The sequence below is a fragment of the Artemia sp. Qi Xiang Cuo genome, chromosome 8 (genome assembly GCF_049724085.1).
Source record: "Artemia sp. Qi Xiang Cuo chromosome 8, ASM4972408v1, whole genome shotgun sequence".
Taxonomy (NCBI): Eukaryota; Metazoa; Arthropoda; class Branchiopoda; order Anostraca; family Artemiidae; genus Artemia; species Artemia sp. Qi Xiang Cuo.
Genome location: NC_142801.1, coordinates 58,289,917 through 58,311,994, shown reverse-complemented (window position 1 = coordinate 58,311,994; position 22,078 = coordinate 58,289,917). Strand labels below are relative to the sequence as shown.

At 36.4% G+C, this 22,078-nt stretch overlaps 1 protein-coding gene across 3 annotated transcripts in view; it reads right to left on the bottom strand.

The window, feature by feature from the left end:
• Positions 1 to 22,078, bottom strand: part of LOC148949609 (solute carrier family 2, facilitated glucose transporter member 1-like) — a 229,399-nt gene that overhangs the window by 7,675 nt on the left and 199,646 nt on the right. For all 3 annotated transcript variants that reach the window (XM_089093629.1, XM_089093631.1, XM_089093630.1), the window contains 3 exons: positions 13,184 to 13,371; positions 7,602 to 7,814; positions 233 to 436 (listed from right to left, as the gene is read on the bottom strand). In XM_089093629.1, the coding sequence (XP_088949755.1) occupies positions 233 to 436; positions 7,602 to 7,814; positions 13,184 to 13,371 (605 nt within the window). The remainder of the gene's footprint in view (positions 1 to 232; positions 437 to 7,601; positions 7,815 to 13,183; positions 13,372 to 22,078) is intronic.

The window sequence follows — 22,078 nt, the reverse complement described above, 5'->3', positions numbered from 1 at the left end:
ATATTACCCAAAACAGTCAATAAAAATGACTAGCCAGTCGGTAAAATCCAATGTCCCGCCTCCCAAACATTTTACCAAGTGACGCCTCTCGTAATACCCCCTTTTTCCATACATAACCTCGCAAGTTTCCTATGCTGCTCATTATATTCTTTTACATGTCACTTTTATTCTTTCGTGGATAAATAATTCTAAATTATTTAGTATTAAGTAATTAAAAAAAAACTGTACTTACTGCAAGGGGCAAAAATCCAATACCAACGAAGAAATTTGCGGTCCAGTTGACAGTAACTGCAATAGATGTCGCGAGTGGCCTGGCAGATTGATTGAACAGTTCACTGACTAAAAACCACGGAATTGAACCTGGCCCAGTGGCGAAAGCGACAACGAATGCAATAATCAGGACGATGCTGACATATGGAATCCAAGGAGCCAAATCCTGATATGCAAAAAGGAAGATTAAAATATAAAATTTGTATAATATATAATTTAAAATCAAATAATATAATATAAAACATGCTACAAATTACAATAAAAAAATATTACATATGGTTCAAGATGATTTTGTTGTTTTCCACGAAACAGATAATTATTCAGATCAGCGATTTTTTTTTGAAAAAGTCAAAAATTACTTTTTTCAAAAATAAGAAATCCAAAGGAATTTTCTTCTGCCATTCTTTATCATGGGGTGTCACATTCCTTAAGACCGGCAGAATTAACTTAAGATTTTTAATTTTACTAGATTATGGTGAGGGTTACCAGCTTCGGGTCTTTAGTGTAGAAATCCCCGGGCATGAACTATTTTGTTTAACAGGCTAATGACTAAAGACCAGGAAGTTGAGCTTGGCCGGTTGAATATTAGGAAGAATATTAGGAATCGTTCAAGATGATTTTGTAGTTGCTTTTATGAGGAAAATAATTAATTCCTAAAGAAAGATAGGCTTTATTTTACATTTTTTAATATCCCCAAAAATCACTCGTATTGCTAACATTTTTTCTGGGAAACTCCAGTCCTTTGCATTACATAAGTATAGAAGAGTTTTATCTTCACATTTGATACCATGTCCTCCCGTAAGTTTTGCCATGTCTCTTAAAACAAAGTGTTCCAAAACACTCCATAAGAACGGGAGTAGCACACAACTCTGCTTAGCTCCAGACTTCACACCAAACCAACAACTAACCTCGCTTCCTACCTCAATCACAGAATGGTTTTTCTCACATAGCAATGATAACTTATCTGGTATACTAACGCAAGTATAAGACCTTCACTAAAACTTTTCTATCATTTGATTTAAAAAAAAATTCCTACCCTACAAAACTGAGGAGATCTCATCATCCATTATTAATCTAAAAGTGAAGGCTTATCGACACATTCTCTCCCGTTCCTAAGAAAAAACACACTTAAAACTTAAAACTACTTAAAACTTGTTCTTCTCTTAAAACTTTAGCTAAATCATCTCTTAGTTTAATAACTGTTATCCCGTTAAGCAATTTGCTTCCTATTGAATGCCTGTGTAATTACCACAAGCACTGTTATAATCTCTTTAGGAAAGGGATTTAAGTAGAGGTTTCCTAAAGCCAAAAGGTATTTCGCCATTTCACGTGATCCCGAGTATCTTATCTAATAACGTTAATAACGTTTATATTTCAACAAACACCTTTACGGCACTTTCCACCCCTGACTCCTTTTTATTTTTCAATCGTTTTAGAACTGACGTTAGTTCGTCCTTGCAAAAAACCTCTGACTTCATTCCCAGATTGTTGCAAAAAAAAATAATTCATTTTTGTAGTATTTCCTACAATATTTCTTTATGGTCTAGTATATCTTCAATATGTTCCACCCATCTCCTTCCTATCTTTAATTGGGACAAATCCACTCAAGTGCCACTCAGTTCTTTTCCATGGAATTAAAATATCTCACTATTAAGCTGTCTACCAGCATTTTCCAGATGCAAGAATTCTAGTGATTTCGATCAAGGCCGTAATTTTGAATTTTCTTAATTAACACTTTACTGCCTGTGTAATTACCACAAACACTACTTATCTTTCAAGAAAAGAGGTTTATATCGAGTTTTCCTGAAATCAAGAGTTATTTCACATTTTTCAAATCATAATTCTCAGCATCACAAAACGAACAGAAATTACAAGAAATAACCGAGTCAAACTCAAAACGAGCAGAAATTAACATAAGTTGGGCTAAAGACGCTTATGCCTTCCGTAGGTCAGACCATAAATTTCACTTTACAGAAAAATATAAATGTTTTTGCTTTTATAACTTTAATAAATCAAATAATATTATCGTTTTGAATACTATATATCAGTATGTGTATATTAAAATGACAATGAACATTTAATTGTATTTTTTGTATTTTCACCTAATTTCCAGAACTTAAAACTAGGTTGAATAAAATGGCTATCTCAAAATTTTGAATAGATGCGTTAGGGGAAAAGATGGGCGTGGGACGCGGGTTAGTTGTCCTCTAATCCCTGTCGACTATTACAAAGGGCACTAGCCCTTTGAATTTCCAGTCGAATGAACCTTTTTTAAGGTTTCTAAGACAACGCCTTCTATAAAAAAAACTTACATGCCCCCAGGGCATAACTTACAACCCTTGCCCTAAGGGCTGTGGGGGACTGTCCTCCTCAAAAACATAATTTATATCTGGAAATCAACTACGCTGAATAAAATGGCTCTCTAAAAATTTTGATAGGATGTGTTTCGGGAAATGGTGGACGTGGTAGGGGTGTTAGTCGCCTTCCAATCACTTTCGACTATTAAAAAGGGCACAAGCAACTCCAATTTCCAATTGAATAAGCCCTTTTTGAAGTTTCTACGACAACTTCTTCGATACAAAGTGGCCTGCTCAAAGGAAAAAATAATAAATAATAAATTGTGCCAACATCGCTCTTATATGCCCCCAGGGCATAACTTAAAACCCTTACCCGGAGGGTTGTGGGGGAGAGTCCTCCTCTTTACTTAGTCCCCGTTTCTTGTCTCGTTCTCGAGTGTATCCGTTCTTTACTTAGGCAGCGCGATCGCGCTGCCTATGATTTATGCAACAACTTTTTATAAAAACCTTATATTCCCCCAGGGCATAACTTACAACTCTTCCACCGAGGGTTCTGAGGGGGCTATCATCATAAAAGACCTAATTTCCACAACGTTCAACTACGTTGAATAAAATGAATATCTCAAAATTTTGATTGGATGTGTTTGGGAAAATGGTGGGCGTGAGAGGGACGTTAGTCGCTATCCAATCACTTTCAACTATTAAAAAAGGCACTATCCCTTTCAATTTCCAATTGAATGAGCCCTTTGGAAGTTTCTACTACAACGCTTTCAATAAAAACTTTATATGCCCCCAGGGCATAACTTACAACCCTTGCACTGAGGGTTCTGAGGGGGTTATCATCTTAAAAGACTTAATTTCCAGATCTTTCAACTACTTTTAACATACTGGATACCTCGAAATTTTTATTTGATGTTTGGAAAAGTGATATGCTTTAGAGGGGCGTCAGCCGCTCTCCAATAACTTTCAGCTATTAATAAAGGCATTAGCCATTTAAATTTCCAATTGAATGAGCCCTTTTGAAGTTTCTATTACAACGCTTTCAATAAAAGCTTTATATCCCCCCAGGGCAAAACTTACAACCCTTGTTCTGAGGGCTATGGGGGGAGGATTTGTCATCCTTAAAGATCTAATTTCCAAAACTTTCAACTACGTTGAAAAAACTGGCTATCTAAAATTTTGGATTGGATGCGTTTGGGTAAATGGAGGGCGTGAGAGGGGTGTTAGTTGCCCTCCAATCACTTTCTAGTATTATAAAGGATACTAGTCCTTTGAATTTCAAATCGAATGAGCCCTTTTTCAAGTTTCCACGATAATAATTTCAATAAAAACCTTATGTGCCCCCAGGGCATAATTTATAACCCTTACCCTTAAGACTGTGGGGGGAGCGTCCTGATCAAAGGTATAATATCCTGAACTTTGAACGTCGTTGGACAAATTGGCTATCTCAAAATCTTGATTGGATGTGTTTGGGGAAATAGTGGGCTTGGAAGGGGTGTTAGTTGCTTTTCAAACACTTTTGACTATTAAAAAGGGCACTAGCCATTTCAATTTCCAATCGAACGAGTCCTTTTTGAGGCTCCTATGACAACGCGTTCTATAAAAACCTTATATATCCCCAGGGCATAACTTACAACCCTTGCCCTGAGGGTTTTGGGGGAGTGTCCTCCTCAAAAACATATTTTCTATCTGGAAATCAACTACGCTGAACAAAAGGGCTAACTCAAAAATTTGATTGGATGTGTTTGGGGGAATGATGGGCGTGGGAGGGGGGCTAGTTTCCCTTCAATCACGTTCGACTATTAAAAAGGGCACTAGTCCTTGGAATTTCCAATCGAATGAGCTTTTTTGAAGTTTCTACGACAACCCCTTCTATAAAAACCTTATATTCCCCCAGGGCATAACTTACAACCCTTGCCCTGAAGGCTGTGGGAGAAGGTCCTCCTCGAAAACATAATTTCTATGTGGAAATCAACTACGCTGAACAAAATGGCTATCTCAAAATTTTGATTGGATGTGTTTCGGGAAATGGTCGGCGTGGAAGGCGTGTTAGTTGCCTTCCAATCACTTACGACTATTAAAAAGGGCACAAGCAACTCCAATTTACAATTGAATGAGCCCTTTTCGAAGTTTCTACGACAACTTCTTCAATTCGAAGTGCCCTGTTCTAAAGGAAAAAAAATAATAAATGATACATTGTACTCCCTCAGGGCATAACTTAAAACCCTTGCCCCGACAGTTGTGGGGGAGTATCCTCCTCAAAAACATATTTTTTTCTGGAAATCAACTACGCAGAATAAAATGGCGATCTCAAAATTTTGATTGGATGTGTTTGGGGGAATGATGGGCGTGGGGGGGATGCTATTTGCCCTCCAATCACTTTTGACTATTAAAAAGGGCACTAGCCCTTTGAATTTCCAATCGAATGAGCCTTTTTGAAGTTTCTACGACAACGCCTTCTATAAAAACCTTATATGCCCCCAGGGCATGACTTACAACCCTTACCCGGAGGGTTTTGGGGGAGAATCCTCCTCTTTACTTAGTTCCCGTTTCTTGTCTCGTTCTCGAGTGTCTCCGTTCTTTACTTATGCAGCGCGATCATGCTGCCTATGATTTATACAACAACTTTCTATATAAACCTTATATGCCCCCAGGGCATAACTTACAACCCTTTTACTGAGGGTTCTGAGGGGGTTATCATCCTAAAAGACCTAATTTCCACAACTTTCAACTACGTTGAACAAAATGAATATCTCAAAAATTTTGATTGGATGTGTTTTGGAAAATGGTGGGCGTGAGAGGGACGTTAGTCGCTATCCAATCACTTTCAACTATTAAAAAAGGCACTATCCTTTTCAATTTCCAATTGAATGAGCCCTTTTGAAGTTTCTACGACAACGCTTTCAATAAAAACTTTATATGCCACCACGGTATAACTTATAACCCTTGCACTGAGGGCTCTGAGGGGGTTATCATCCTAAAAGACTTAATTTCCAGAACTTTCGTTTGTTCAACTACGTTGAACAAACTGGATATCTCAATCACTTTCGACTATTAAAAAGGGCACTAGCCCTTTGAATTTCCAATCGAATAAGCCTTTTTGAAGTTTCTACGACAACGCCTTCTATAAAAACCGTATATGCCCCAAGGGCATAACTTAAAACCCTTGCCCTGAGGGTTGTGGGGGAGTGTCCTCCTCGTTACTTAGTTCCCGTTTCTTGTCTCGTTCTCGAGTGTACCCTCTCGTTCTCGTTCTCGATGTGTTTGGGGGAATGATGGGCGTGGGGTGGGGGCTAGTTGCCCTCCAATCACTTTCGACTATTAAAAAGGGTACTAGCCCTTTGAATTTCCAATCGAATGAGCCTTTTTGAAGTTTCTACGACAACGCCTTCTATAAAAACCTAACATTCCCCCTGGGCATAACTTACAACCCTTACTCTGAAGGCTGTCAGGGAGTGTCCTCCCAAAAAACAAAATTCCTATCGGGAAATCATCTACGGTGAACAAAAATTTGGCTATATCAAAATTTTAATTGAATGTTTTTGGTGAATGGTGGGCGTGGTAGGGGTGTTAGTTGCCTTACAATCACTTTCAAATATTAAAAAGGGCACAAGCCACTCCAATTTCCAATTGAACGAGTCCTTTTCGAAGTTTCTACGACAACTTCTTTGACACGAAGTGCCCTGCTCTAAAGGAAAAAAACAATAAATAATACATTGTGCGAACATCGTTCTTATATGCCCTCAGGGCATAACTTAAAACCCTTGCCCCGAGGGTTGTGGGGGAGTATCCTACTCAAAACATATTTTCCATCTGGAAATCAACTACGCTGAACAAAATGGCTATCTCAAAATTTTGATTGGATGTTTTTGGGGGAACGATGGGCATATGGGGGAGGGTGTTAGTTGCCTTACAATCACTTTCGAATATTAAAAAGGGCACTAGCCACTCCAATTTCCAATCGAATGAGCCCTTTTCGAAGTTTCTACGACAACTCCTTCGATACGAAGTGCCCGGGTACGGAGGAAAAATTGATAAAACATTGTGCCCACATCGTTCTTTACTTAGGCAGCGCTATTGCGCTGCCTATGATTAGCTAAGCTTACAGTAAGGTGAAGGAAGATAATCAAGGCAATGATTGATAGTTAAATTGTAATTTTGAATAAATTTTGAATAAAAACTAATAAACACAAGAAATACAAATGGGGAAAAATATACAAAATAAGTGAAAATAAAATACTTTGAAACTTGAAACATTATAAACTTGGCTAAATAAGCACTGTACTCCTTATCAGACCATCATGAATGGGAAAGGAGGACCCACCCCCCAATGTTTCTAAGTACTCGGTAAAAAAAAATGAGTCGGTTGAAATGAAGCGGCACGAAGCGCATCGGTTTTTTCGACTCCGCAAAAATTTTATTTGGTTAAATAAGACCACGAAAATACTGGCATGTCACCTGCAGAAATCTCTAACTTGGTTGGTAAACGCAGCAGTTTTATCGACTCCTGTCGTGATTTTACAGATGGTGCCACAATTTCCCATTTGGTTAAATAAGGAGCATGAAATAGTGACATTAACATATACCGAAATTTCAATCTCGGTCGGTAAATGCAGTGGTTTTACTTGCTCGTGCAGTGATTTTACGTATCGTATTCAAAACGGACATTATGCTAATTATTGAAAAAGTCAATAAAATTCCTCGCCCCGCCCAAACATTTTGGCTGGTAACGACTCTGTTCCTGATATACATTTCTAACCAACTATTATGGAGCTTAATACTTCAACTGTGAAGTGGAATATCTAAAATATTATATAAATAAATATTCAATTTATATAAAATATCAACGTTTCAAATATTAGGCTTTTAATTTTTTTAAAAGTGGAAAATTTTATTTTTTCTAGGTCAAGAAAACCAATGACATTTCTAAGATTTTCCGTGATGAAGGGACATGACTTTTGAGCCCGGATTATCCTGGACTGTCCTGGATATATGGTCACCATAAGTATAAACGAAAAGCAACGACTAAATTACCTTGATGGCCAAGAATACAGCCAGAAGTATAACAACGACAAACATTCCAGAAAGACCGACGAGTTGCAGCGTTTTTCGTCCTGCCTTTTCGATCAGCACCATAGAGACAAAGGTCATGAGAACATTCATGACGCCCATTCCAAGGGTGGCGTATTGAGAGGTAAGTGTGCTTAAGCCTGCATCCTCAAATATGATAGTCGAGAAAAACATTACCTAAGAATGAACAGGTAATTATTTTTCTTATAAAACACAATAGTTGAATTTTCAGTTAATTCATATATTATTTATTTTTGTTCTGTTTTAGGAATTGTATACTTTTCCCGATTCGAGCTTGAGTAAAAATTTTACGACCGATTGGTCTAGGCCAGGCTCAAAAGCATTTGGAATTTTTTTCGAAGAAATTTGTAGTCACAGCCCTAAGTTGAATCTACTACATCTTTTGGTTATTTTTTTTGCTATAAATTGAGTTTGTTTTATAGTAAAAGCTTTTTTTCCGAGCCTTTAAGAAAAGTTTCTTTAAGTTTTTTTTGGAAAAAAATCCGCGCTCCGACATTGGGTAAGCATTAGCGGTCAAATATTTAGATGTCTGTTTCTGGTTCTTTGTTCTCCTTTAAAGTTGTTTTTTTAGACCATAATCAAGAATCAAGGTAGCCAAACTAATCCCATAATAAATTTTTAGAATAAGTGCAATAAAACCAAAGGAAGGCTTTTCTCATAACTGCTGACACCAATATGATATTGATTTCATCATTGGGAATAAAGCTGTTAAGAAGGTCAAATATTTTGACAATTGATTTTGGAGAGGATCATTCTTTGAGAGGTGAAACTAATTGAGTTCAATAGTCATCCATTGGAAAGGTTCGAGTAATCCGCTGTCCAAAATCTTTTTCTCGTTGGATTCTTCTGTATGAGACTTGTTGCAAAATACAGATACCCAATTCGCAAAATGATACCCCGGAAACTATTTGGCACCACTCCAGAGGTTTTAAAATAGAGCTAATAGAGCAGCTGTCTCCAGCCTTTTGTTAATGTCCATTAATATGATTAAGAAGAAAAAAAATCATTAAGAACCGAGTACATTGAAAAGAGCTTTTTTTTCTGTGCAATACACAAATTAGGTATCTCTCCCCGTTGAGGTTATCCCCAGCTTAATGAAAGGGGTTATTATAGATTTTCACGTGGTAGGTCTGTTTGATATGATTTTCTTGTGAATATTAGTCTTTAATAAAAATGAATGTTTCTCAACTACATAAGCTAAAAGGATTAGTCCACTCTTCCATGTTTTGACCTCTTAAAACAGATAGTTCAGGGTATGCACAGCGCGTGAGGAATTTAGAGACAAGAAATTGCTGCTAGGTTGGAAAGTGTTCAGGTGTTGTATTTTATAAGGGTAATTGGGATAAGTGGTCTTTTTAAAAATGATATGGTAGCCCAGAGGATTTAGGGCTGATACCATTGAGAAGTGTCAGACTGGTATATATTACTAAGTTTTGGGATTAGGTTTGGGTTCCATCTTGCAAATGCACTGTATTCTGCTGCTCTACATGAAAAAAAGAATAGTTCATGGCCAGGTGTAATAAAGAGAACGCCGGATGATTATGGTCTGAGTGAGCTATGAAACGAAGGTGTGGGTGTAGCCTTAGATGTCAGTGTGGTAAAAGAAAAAGTGAAAGAAAAGTTACGGGACCAGGAGATGCAAACGTGACACGAGGGGATGGCAAAGGCCCGGCCACTAGAAGTGTTTGCAGAGATTAAGAGACACGGAGGAGGTTTTTTTAGGGCAGGAATTTGGGGAGAGGAGTTAGCTTGTTCAATAAGTTTGAGAGGGTTTTGGTTACTATTTGGGGAAAGAAGGAAGTATTTGTGTTGGGTTACGCAGAAAAATGGTAATTCCTTCCATCCAAGGCGTAGGGATATCAGGGAAAACCTTTCGCATGTTGTAAAAGAGTACAAGGAATGGGGCATACTTAAGGAAAGAATGTTTTTGGAGATTTCTTATTGAAAAGAATGATTGGATAAGAATGAGAAAAATAATTCAGGATAATTCCCAAGTTGGGGAAATTCCTGGGATTACGAATTTCAACTATTAATGTGGACAATTTAACAGCAGAAAATTGAGAGTCTAGGGGGTCGTTAGCCCACATTATACTCTGGTTATGCTTGGGCAGGGTTTGAAAACCTATCAGAAATTCAATAGAAATAAACGGTTTTTCAACTGAAAGTAAGGAGCAACACTAAAACATAAAGCGAACAGAAATTACTCCGTATATGAGGGGCTGCCTCCACCTCAGTGCCTTCACTTTTTACGCTAAAGTTTGACTGTTTGTCCCAGTTTTTAAGAACGGCTGCACAAACACAAGAGAAGAGGCATTGATTTGGAATGGTAAGTATTTTTAAAGCACTATAAAACTTTAACCTAAAAATCAGGGGATGAGGAGGGGGTTGCCCGCGTCGTATACGGAATAATTCTGCTCATTTTAAGTTTTACTGCTGCTTCTTACTTTTAGTTGAAAAAAACCTTTTATTATTTTCAATTGAAAAACTAGCAACGTGATGGGTATTGCGAGTGTACATACGAGTCATCATCCCTAAGTACTTTACACATTTTTAAAACTGTCGCCCTGAACGGGTTACCTCTATTTCACATACTGTTGACACCTTTACAAAAATGCTAAACGATCATCTTAGTGTATTAATTATGTTTTGAAAAAAGCTCAGATTGTGTAATTAAAAAAATAAAATAAAATAGACATTCTGACAAAAACATATTCAAAGTCTGTTCTATTTGAGTCTGGCGCCTCAGGTTGCTAAAAGTTGCCAAATTATGTGTCAAGCAAGTGTCAGAGTCATCACCTTTAAGCTTTTTTTTTGTTATTGAAACAAATGTTTACCAAGAATTCAAAGGCAAAGAACTTCGAAAACGTTGTGTATTGAAGAGATAAATTCAAGAGATAAAATCCGCAAAAACCCCCCATCTTCGTTGTCTTCAGCTATGACTTTTAATAATCACCAGACAAGCTGCTACATTTTTTTCCTGTTCTATTTCACGAGTTTTAAATCATACAGTTGCTTTGTATACAAACTTCTAACTACTAGTCAATCTGGCAGGTTGCTAGGCCTTCTTCCTCGAGGGGTGTCAATCTAGAGGTGAATTTTGTCAAGAAACTGAAACTTCTTTGCTCTGGTTCGGGCTCATGTTCTAATGCGATGTGTTTTTAATAATAGCGGCAGCATATTCCTTTTCAAAATCAGCTAATTTATCCTAATTCTTCAACAAATTGAATAAACATTCGTATGCGTATCATGTCAAATCCGTATGTGTGATTTTCGTGTGACAAGCCTGTGACATACATAGTTTGCTTGAGAAACTATAATTTAGCAATAAAATTCTTTATATTTTTCAAAAGTATCTAATGTCAAGATTCGGTAAAAACTTCGCTTCAAACAAGTTGAAAATTTAACGATGACCACATGCAAAAATTTAAAGTAAATTTAAAGTAAAAATTTAAAGTAAATTTAAAAATTTTGCAGACTTTGTAGAAAATTGCGAGGCAATTTTGGAAAGATGGGGGAAGAGATTTCCACTGTCCAATTCGAAACTTGCAGTTTTACTGTAAGTTTCATACCTGGGGATTTTTCTTTTTTTTTCTTTTTTTAATGTCAAGTTTTGAAACGAAAAAAAGAGCTATTAGAAGATAAGAATGGTAAGCTATAAAAATTTACAAAATTAGACTTAACTAACTGTTAATAAAGTATAAAGTGGCAAAATCTTCGCTTGCCAGTGATTAGTACATTAATAACACAGCAACCAGTGAAAAGGGTTCTTAGAATCTAAGTACCGCATGCACGTAACATATTTGAGCCCCGAACAGTAAACTATTCTGAAGAACCAAACACATCCGAGTAATTTTTCTCTGTCCACAAAACAGATATACGGTATTCAAATTTTAGGATATGGTAAGTTATTACTAAAACTGGGTCTCATTTACCTAGTCATATCCATTACGAGACACCAAGTACCATCATATGTGCCAGGAGTTCTTTGGGGGTGCGAGTTAGCATGTGCTAAAGCATGATGTTAGCTGGCTAATCCTGGGATCCAGAGACATTTAAAATTGAGATAGTAGTTGCCAATTTCGGTACTCTGCGACATCCAATAGGCAAAACGAAGGCATAATAGTATTTCCCTATATAAAAGGATCTAAGAAGCTTCGTGCTCTCCACGGGAATTGTATTGATTGGACAGTTTTTCTGCTTTTAAAAAGTTTTCAATTTGGTTCCAAGGGGCAGAACATCCAGGAATTTTTTTTTTACTGATTTGCCCTCAGTTATAAAATCGTACACACTTTCCGGAAGATATAATTTTAATTTCTTATGAATTTAAATTTTTTGTTCTTTGGGGTATTTGGGGGGGGGGGGGTGCAGGTAATAGGGGGAGGTAATTTCTCCCCAGTTTTCTTCCTACATTATTGACGTGTTTACCTGGCAAAACAATATTAGCAATATTGTACAATATTGTTAGTATTATATGGAGATTCCTATGTTGTGTTTTTTTTTACCCATTTGTTAATAAATAGCAAATAATGATTTGCCTTTATATATTGAAGTATCCTTTATATGGATGTGCTATAATGTTGTCAATCTACTTTTTTGATTTTCATAAGCACTTAAATTAGCATTTGGTTTTACGATTTTAGGTGCCTTTAAATTTTTTGGTTGCTGGAATTAGGAAGATGCAGCCCTGACTTTAGATCCAAAGATACCCGACCCGGGTACCGAAATACCGAATTCAGTTGCACCAAAAATTGTGTTTTCTTTTTTTTTCCTGCAATCTTCGCCTTCACCACGAAACTGAAATGGCACTCGGCAAGTTGTCAAATGAATGACGAACCAATAAAAAAGTGAATTAAAGTGTATATAAAATCTGTCAAACCTGAATGTCTTTTCTCTTAGTGCAGTTTCTTCTTTGCTACTCATCTGAAACGAGCATGTCTGGCATTTAAATGACAGATTGAAAAAAAAAAAAAATTGGCAGGCATTGGTAAATAGGCGCCAACAAATAAATTTTTTTAATCATGCGGGCAACATACGCAAGTGATCGAATGCCACAGGTTATTTGAAATAAAGTCCTGGTAAATTTAAGGCGCTAATCCCTTTAATAATTCTTTTTTTAAGGCAAAGATGGTTTTGTTGTTGTTTAGAGTATGAGTAATTGTCTAGATATTTTCGCAGAGTACTACAGCTCGTAGTTGGTTTTACGAAGTGGATCATTTCTGGCTTCCCTGTGGATTGTATGAAGAACCACACATTTTTCTATGGAGAAAAAGATATGTCTTCAGCAAGAAAAATTTCTAAAACCGTTCTGAGAGGCTCCACTTTCTTGTATTTTTTCGTACAAATCTTAGAAAGGGATATGGCCTCTACCCCTCCCAAGCTTGATGTATCTGGACAGTATATTCCCTTCATGATTTAAGTCTTTTATATGCATGAAACTAAAGTTTTGAAGTTTTTGAAAAGTTCGGTTGATAAACATTTTCTGAGTTTTGTCTTGAAAAAGTTAGAGTTTTGTATCTAATACTTACAGCGTTAATACCAGACAATTGTTGTGCCAGCTGCATCATGACAGCAATAATCAGTGGGGATTTTAAACATGGGTTTGTCCACATTTCCCTTAAACTGGTCCTAGTAGTTGCTTTTTGAGCTTCAAACTCGGCCCTCATTTCGTCCATTTCATCATGGACTTCAACTGTACCTCTCAACCAATTCAATGCTGAAAAACAATTTAAATTTAGGACATTTAAATATTTCCTCATTGTATACAGGCAGGCCAGGATTTACCAGTAGGCCCACTAACCCGCGCCTGGGCGCGGACAATGCCAGGGGGCGCAATAAATTAACACTGAGTGACTTTTTTCTTAACAAAACTGAACTGCTTTTATCTATTTTCAAAGTACCTGATGCACTCCCACGCCGCGCTGCCTGTCCACAGAAAATTGATTTTAGACAACACAGGAATTCAGTGGCCACTTATAAACTGTCAGATGTCTCTCAAGAATGGATGCTGAAAGTACGGTCTCACCTCTCAATTTTATTACGTTTGGCTCATCACTTGCGTTCTGTCCAGTGCTTCACTATCCCTAAATTTTTGAAGATTTCTCCGAAAATCTTGCAAAAACAGAGTGGCAAAAACGCTTGGGCCAAGAAGCGTCAAAGCTTTAAATCCGACCCTGCATACAGGTAGGTTTAAAACGTAAGCGCTATTGATTCCTAGAAAGGTCACTCCAAAGAGGAGGGGTCCCTAGTAGACACTGATAGTTCTTAAACATATAAATATATTCCTTTATTAATACTTTTAGCTCCAGTGACATCAACTAATAGTCGGGGAGCCAAAGTTGAAATAGTCGTCAAAAAACGATTTGTAAAAAAGAAAATTTTGGCACATGAGTTCTGACTTTTGGAAACGATAGTTTTGAACATGCTGATTCCATTTATCTCGGGGTTAGCGACCACCGAGGTGCCCTTCGTACTTTAATATGAGGTCAAAGTTTCGACTCTACCATCTAGAAACTCTAAAAAACAGAATTTTGATACCAATAGATATATAAAAAGAATTGGCTTTTTATGCTGATTCCAAATATATAAATTTCATTAAGTTAAGTCTTACCCATCAAAGGTTACGAGCCTGAGAACATTTTTCTGATTTTTAAAAAATGGGGAAAACATCCCCTAAAAACCAAGTGATCTAAATGAAAATCATACTATCAGATTCAGTGCATTAGAGAACCCTACTGCAAAGGTTTCAAGCTCCTATCTGGAAAAATGTAGAATTTTGTATTTTTTGCCAGAAGAAAGATCCCAAATGCGTGTTCATTTGTTTGTTTGTTTTTCGTTTTTTTTTCGACCAACCCATTGGTCCTAAAATATCGGTAGAGGGCTCATTCAAACGGAAATTAAAAGTTCTAGTGCCCTTTTTAAGTGACCAAAAAATTGAAGGGCAACTACCCTCTCCCGTCCCTTTTTTTCCCAATATCGTCTGATCAGAATTTTGAGATAGCCATTTTGTTCATCATAGTTGAAAGGCCCAATAATTATGCTTTTGGGCATAAAATGACCCCCACAGCCCCAGGGGAAAGGTCTTCAAGTTATAAAATTTGCCGATTGTTTGCGCATAGTATTTGTTATTGGGATGTAGGCACATATTTCCGGTTGGGGGAGGGGCAAATTTTCTGAAGGGGTTTTTCCACGGAGGAATTTTCCATGGGGAGGGAAGTTTCCAGGGACTGAACTTGTCAGGGGAAATTACAAACTAGGGGAATTTCCCAGAATTCTTATACAAAATCCTTTTTAAATGTCTTGTTTTCTCTTTTCCGTCTCAATTTTACGAGTGGGGCTGTTAAAGGCAATTGTTCGGGGTAAATTTTCACCGGGATGAAATTATCTAGAGGACAGTTCCGTTGGGAAGGGGTTTCTCCGTGGAGATGGAGCCAGATCTCTTCGCAATACTTAAAAAACGATCAGAAATTAAATTAAAAAAATAAGTTTTTTCAACTGAGAGTAAGGAGCAACATTAAAACTTGAAAAGAACAAAAATTATTACGTATATAAAGGGGGCTGCCTCCTCTTCAACACCTCGCTCTTTACGCTAAAGTTTGAATTTTGTCCCAATTCTTTAATAATGACTCCTGAAACGCAAGGGCCGTTTAATTAGAACAATAAGACGCTTTTTTAAAAGTACTTAAAAAACTCCCTGACTTATCTCATAGAAAAAAAAACCTTTAAAACCTTCCACCCACTGAAAATAGCTTTAAATATCACATCCTGAGGGTTGTATTTCAATGGGGAATCATTTTACAGGCTACGGAGTGTGAACCAATAGTTCTAGATCCCCTGAATTTCGGATGGCTATACAGTGATGCTTTTGGGGTTATTCCTCTGACAAATTCATTGTCACAGTGGCCGAGTTTTTTAAGCCGTGTTGCAGTCCATTGCCAATATAGAAATGTGTGCATTGGGAGTGTTCCTGTGCGGGAATCCGAAAGTATAACTTGCTTTGTGCATGTGCTGGGTCATGCGATCTTTCTGGAAGTGACGATGAGTTTGACGAAATAATAGCTTAAAAAATATTGCTAAACCTATTTCATTTATGTATAATTAATATTGTCTTTTAGCTCATCGATGTTTCTTACTCGTCCCTTGATATTAGCTGATTTAGAAAAAAATAATCGTAAGAAGTTTTGGAAGTATTATTTGTGCGGATTAAAATAAAATAAATGAAATTTGACTAATCGTATCTTAATAAAATGTAAAAGGAAAAGCTATTAAAAGCTGTTTGAAGCATATTGAAGCTGAGCTGTTTCGCTTGGACAGCAGCATAGGAAACCTAAATGTAGTTTTTTTTTCTGATGGTAAATTAACGATCGCCTAATCTTTTGGCAACGTATAAAGGAGACAACTACAATCTTATAATAGAAAGCTGGACTTAGTCTGAGTAAAACAGAAAAATAACGATCTTAATTACGGGGAACCACTAAGCGCACCTTTGGCACTTATATTCCCAAGATATTCGTAATCAGCATGGTCAATTTAGTCCTAAGCCACTCTCAGATTGCTTCTACCCCTCGGATCACTATTTTGTCAGATTTTTAACTTTGGCTCAAAGAATAAAATTTATTTTTCAAATCTAGGGGGTAATATTTTTTTTTCACTTGTTTATATGAAAATACAAAATAAGGAGCTTTTTTTTAATGAAAAGACCTAAAAAAGGCAATTTTGAAAATCTAGGAAGTGCAAGAATCTCCCTCTAAAACGTCCAAGAGTGAGGTCCCTGTACAGTTCGTTTCAGAAGACTTGAATTGGAAAGGAGTTGTCGGAAAGTTCGGTATTAAAGAGTGAACCGAAAAATTAATAGTAACCGGTCCACTGACTTCAATCAAAAGGGGGCTGACAAAATTAGAGTGTGGGGAGTACAATATATTTCAACTGGATGGGGGGGGGGGTAATAATGTTGTTGTTTCGATTTTTTCCGATGAAAGTACCAAAAAATATAGTTTTAGTGAAACTACCGATAAATAGTATTTTTCATAATCTGGGGACGGAGGAGGGGATATCCAAGAGGTAATCCCCCCTATCTCTCTAAATCACCAGCTCCATCAAACTCCCACCCCAACCGGCACCCCTGGGGATCATACTTCCCCTAAATTTTTGAAGATATCTGGTTATTTCAAGGTGTGTTTGTTGTAATTGTTAGGTGTGCTTGTTCAATGTTGTTTTAATTTTTTTTTTTTTTTATTGCAGCTTCATGAAAAAAAAATAAACATTGTTTTATCTCCGTCCTCTATCAAACAGTTCATGGTAACGAACGGCAAATAAGGAGCGACCCGGCTCAATAGTAACCGAAACTCTAAAAAATGGAATTTTGATACCAATCGATACATATAAAGGATTAGATTCTTATGCTGATTTCAAATATATAAGTTTCATCAAGTTTAATCTTACCCATCAAGTTACAAGTTACGAGCCTGAGAAAATTTACCTTATTTTCGGAAAAAGGTGAAACACACCCTAAAAGTCACAGAGTCTTAATGATAATCACACCATCAGATTCAGCGTATCAGAGAACCCGACTGTAGAGGTTTCATACTCCTATCTGCAAAAATGTGGAATTTTGATTTATTTGTTGTCAGAAGAAAGATCACGGATGCGTGTCTATTTGTTTTTTGTGTGTTTGTTTTTTTTTCTCAAGGGTGATCGTATCAGCCTGGCGGTCCTAGAATATCGCGGGAGGACTCATTCGAACGGAAATTAAAAGTTCTAGTACCCTTTTTAAGTGACCAAAAAAATGGAGGGCAACTAGGCCCCCTCCCACGTTTTTTTCCCAAAGTCACCTGATCAAAATTTTGAGATGGCCGTTTTGTTCAACATGGTCAAAAAATATAATAACTATGTCTTTGAGGATGACTTAATCCCCCACAGTCTCCGTGGGAAGGCCTGTAAGTTTTGAACTTTGCCCAATGTTTACACAAAGTATGGGTTTTTGGGAATTATACAGACATTTTCAGTGGGGATTTTTTCTGGTAGTGGGGGGGGCGTCGGGGGTTACGTTAGAGGATCTTTCCATGAAGGAAGTTTTCGTGGGGGAAGGGACATTTCTATGACAGGGGCACCGGATTTCCCAGCATTATTTAAAAAAACGATCAGAAATTAAATAAAAACATCGGTTTTCATCTGAAAAACGTTTCAACTGAAAACTTTTCAACATCAAAACTTAAAACGAACAGAAAATATTAAGTATATGATTGGGTTCACCCCCTAGTCCATAACTCGCTCTTAACGCTAAATTTTTTTTATTACTTTCATAAGAGCTATTTATTCTAATTAACGGTCTTTGTGATTAAGGGGTCATTCTTAAGGAATTGGAAAAAAATCGAACTTTATTGTAAAGAGCAAGGTATTGACTAGAGGGCGAACCCCATAATATACGTAATAAAATATACGAATATAGAAGTTCGTTACGTAAGTTAATTTGTAAGTTACGTATAATTATTACTGATGAAAACGTTCGTAAATAAAGAGCCAAAATCAAAACCTGCATTAATTCAAAAACTTTCAGAAATTAAATAAAAAAACAAGTTTTTTTCTAACTGAAAGTAAGGAGGGACATTAAAACTTAAAACGAACAGAGATTATTCCGTATATGAAAGGGGCTGTCCCCTCCTCAGCGACTCACTCTTTACGCTGAAGTTTGACTCTTTTTCACAACTCTATTTTTTAAAATAATAAAAAACTTATCCTCCATGAAAAATTCTCCATGAAAAATTCCCTACCTTCATGAGAAACCTCTCCTTGGAACTCCTCTCATCCTCCATGAAAAATCTCCCCTCCCTTCATGAGAAACTCCTCCGTGGAAAGTTTCTCGCAAGTGAAATGCATCCCCACCGCTTAAAATTCCCTCGGGGCAATTCCATCCTTGCCAAAAATCCCCCTCCTTAAAATTTCTAGGGAAGATTCAGCCTGAAAAATTATTCTTAGCTCACTTAGATTTGAAAAAGGCTTTAATTTCTTAGCGCTTTTCCGATCATTCCGGAAATCCCTTCTTCCGTGGAATTCTTTTCCCAAAAATCAAAACCCGCAGAAAATTTTCACCGAAGAATTGCAAAATTAAGTAGCCAAAGAGAAAGTAAGACAAAAAAAATTCATGTAAGAATTCAGTCAAATCCTTCAGTGTAAAATTTCCACTTAAAAGTTCACCCCCAGAAATTTTCATCCCCATGGAACCCCATACCAAGCACAAAATCTCCCCCTCCCCCGAAAATTTCAGAATACTACCCAATAACAAATACTATACGCCCGCGATGGGCCAATTTAATAATTTACAGCCCTTTCCCCACGGGCTATGGGGAGGTCATGTTACCCCTAAAGACATTGTTATTGGATTTTTCAACTATACTGAACAGATTGGTTATCTGAAAATTTTGATTGGGCTACGTTAGGGAAAAGGGGCGTAAGGGAGGCTAGCTGCCCTCCAATCCTTTTGGTCACTTAAATAGGGCACTAAAACTTTTAATTTCCGTTCAAATGCATCCTCTACCGATTTTCTAGGGCCATTATTTCGATACGATTTCCCCTGGCAAAAACAAACAAACAAAAACAAAAAATAACAAATAAACACGCATCCGTGATCTATCTTCTGCCAGAAAATGCGAAATTCCACATTTTGTATATAGGAGCTTTTGACTTCTACAGTAGGGTTCTCTGATACATTGAATCTGATGATGTTGGTTTTATTAAGATTCTTTGACTTTAAGGGGATGTTTTCCCCCTTATCATAGGCAGTGCAATAGCGCTTATATATCATAGGCAGCGCAATAGCGCTACCTATGATAAGGCAGTGTTTTTTTTTGTTTCTTTTAGACCAGGGCACTTCGTATCGAAAGAGTTGTCGTAGAAACTTCAAAAAAGGCTCATTCGATTGGAAATTGGAAGGGCTTGTGCCCTTTCTAATAGTCGAAAGTGATTGGAGGGCAACTAACACCCCTTCCAAGCCTCCCATTTCACCAAACACAGGCAATCAAAATATTTAGATAACCATTTTGGTCTACGTAGTTGAATGATCTGGAGATTATGTCTTTGAGGATGACACTCCACCCAGAGCCCTCAGGACAAGGGTTGTAAGTAATAACCTGGGGGCATATAAGATTTTATGGAAAGTATTGTCGTAAAAACTTCAAAAAGGGTTCAATGGAATGGAAATTCAAAGGGCTAGTGCCCTTTTATATAGTAAAAAAACATCCAATCAAAATTTTGATATAGACATTTTGTTCAACGTAGTTGAAAGCTCTGGAAATTAGGTCATTAAGGATGACAACCCCCCACCCCAGAGCCCTCAGGGAAAGGATTATAAGTCATGCCTTGGGGGCATATAAAGTTCTTACAGAAAGCTTTGTCGTAAAAACTTCAAAAGGGGCTCATTTGATTAGAAATTGAAAGGTCTAGTGCCCTTTTTAATAATTCAAATTGATTGGAGGGCAACTAACCCCCCTCTCACGTCCACCATTTCCCCAAACACATCCAATCAAAATTTTGAGGTAGACATTTTGTTCAACGTAGTTGAGAGTTCTGCAAATTATGTTTTTGAGGATCACAACCCCCCCCCCATAGCCCTCAGGTCAAGGGTTCTAAGTTATGTCCTGGGGGCATATAAGGTTTTCATAGAAAGCGTTTTCGTAAAAAATTAAAAAAAGGGGTTATTATATTGGAAATTGAAAGAGCTAGTGCCCTTTTTAATAGTTGAAAGTACTTGGAGGGCAACTAACCTCCTCTCCTGCCCACCAGTTCCCCAAACACATGCAATCAAAATTTTGAGATACCCAGTTTGTTCAATGTAGTTGAAAGTTCTGGAAATTAGACCTTTGAGGATGATAACCCCCTCACAGCCCTCAGGGCAAGGGTTGTAAGTTATGCCCCGGGGAAATATAAGGTTTTTATAGAAAGTGTTGTCGTAGAAACTTCAAAAAGAGCTCAGTTGATTGTAAACTGAAACGGCTAGTGCCCTTTTTAATAGTCAAAAATGATTGGAGAGCAGTCAACCCCCCTCTCAATTAAACCAAAAATAAACAAAAATAGAACCATATAATCTACCAAACACACAACTACCACAAATCAGTATCAATAAATAAATGAAACCCAAAAGAAACAGAAATTAAAACAAATAACAGAGTCAAACTCAAAACGAGCAGAAATTAATGTGAGTAGGGTTCTAAACCCCATAGCTTTCTAAAGGCCAGAATATAATTTGTACTTCACTGAAAAAATTCTTTTAAATGTTTTCATTTTATAGCTTTAAGAAATTGAAAATTAATTAAGATTTTAAGGAATAAATATCAACATATGTATATTAAACTGACAATGCACATTTTTTCAGTAAATTCATTTGAATATTTCTGATGGAATTAAAGACGAATATGAAATTCAAAACGAACAAGAATCGTTTCTTCACAGTTCATGCAACTTATATATGCAATATTGACTCAAATAAATGGATATTTGATATTTCACTAAATTTTTACAATTCTGAAAAACTAGAACTTTACTGAAAACACATAACCACCGAGACAAAACACGATTAAGAGCAGAAAGCCTTTAAGGAGCCAGCACAAAATAAAACACTAATTCATAAAGCTCTCATTAATCTTTTACCAGCCATTAAATCAGTAAATTTTAAAATACAACTTTGATCCCCTTAAATTTTTAAGCAACATTAGTTTTCCGCAATTCTACAAGCTTAAGGAAATATCACGAGTCAGTTTATTTGAACCAGTGTTCCAGATACATATCGCGTAAGCTATTAGACAATAATTTCTGTTCGTCTTGATAAAAATATACACAATTAACCTTAAACAAAGATTTTCTTTTGAGGCGATTAAAATAAATAAGTCCCATGATCTGTTGATAAAATACGACATTATATATATATATATATATATATATATATATATATATATATATATATATATATATATATATATATATATATATATATATATATATATATATATATATATATATATATATATATATATGTTTAACTTCACACCCCTCTTCAACTTTCTCTAAAAAAATTTGGAATTTCGTTGAATAAAGAGTCCAAGGAGTACATGATCCTCCGCATCTTTGACAAGTTAAAGATAAAATACCAATTTTTATATTGTCCTATATAAAATATATAAAGACTTTAGAAAAGTGAAGACATTAACCGAAAATTAGGTGTGTAGTTAATATAACTTGCAAAAATTCATGTAATTGTTATTGTAGTTTTTTCTGCTGAATTACTGGAAAAAAATTTACCTTCCCATAAGAAAATATACTTCCATTATTTTTGCTTCATAGACTGCAAATAATTCGGCAAAAAAGCATAAAAAAGAAGCAAGCAATAACAAGTCAAAATTTGACAATTGCAAGCTAAAATTTAAGACCTCTGT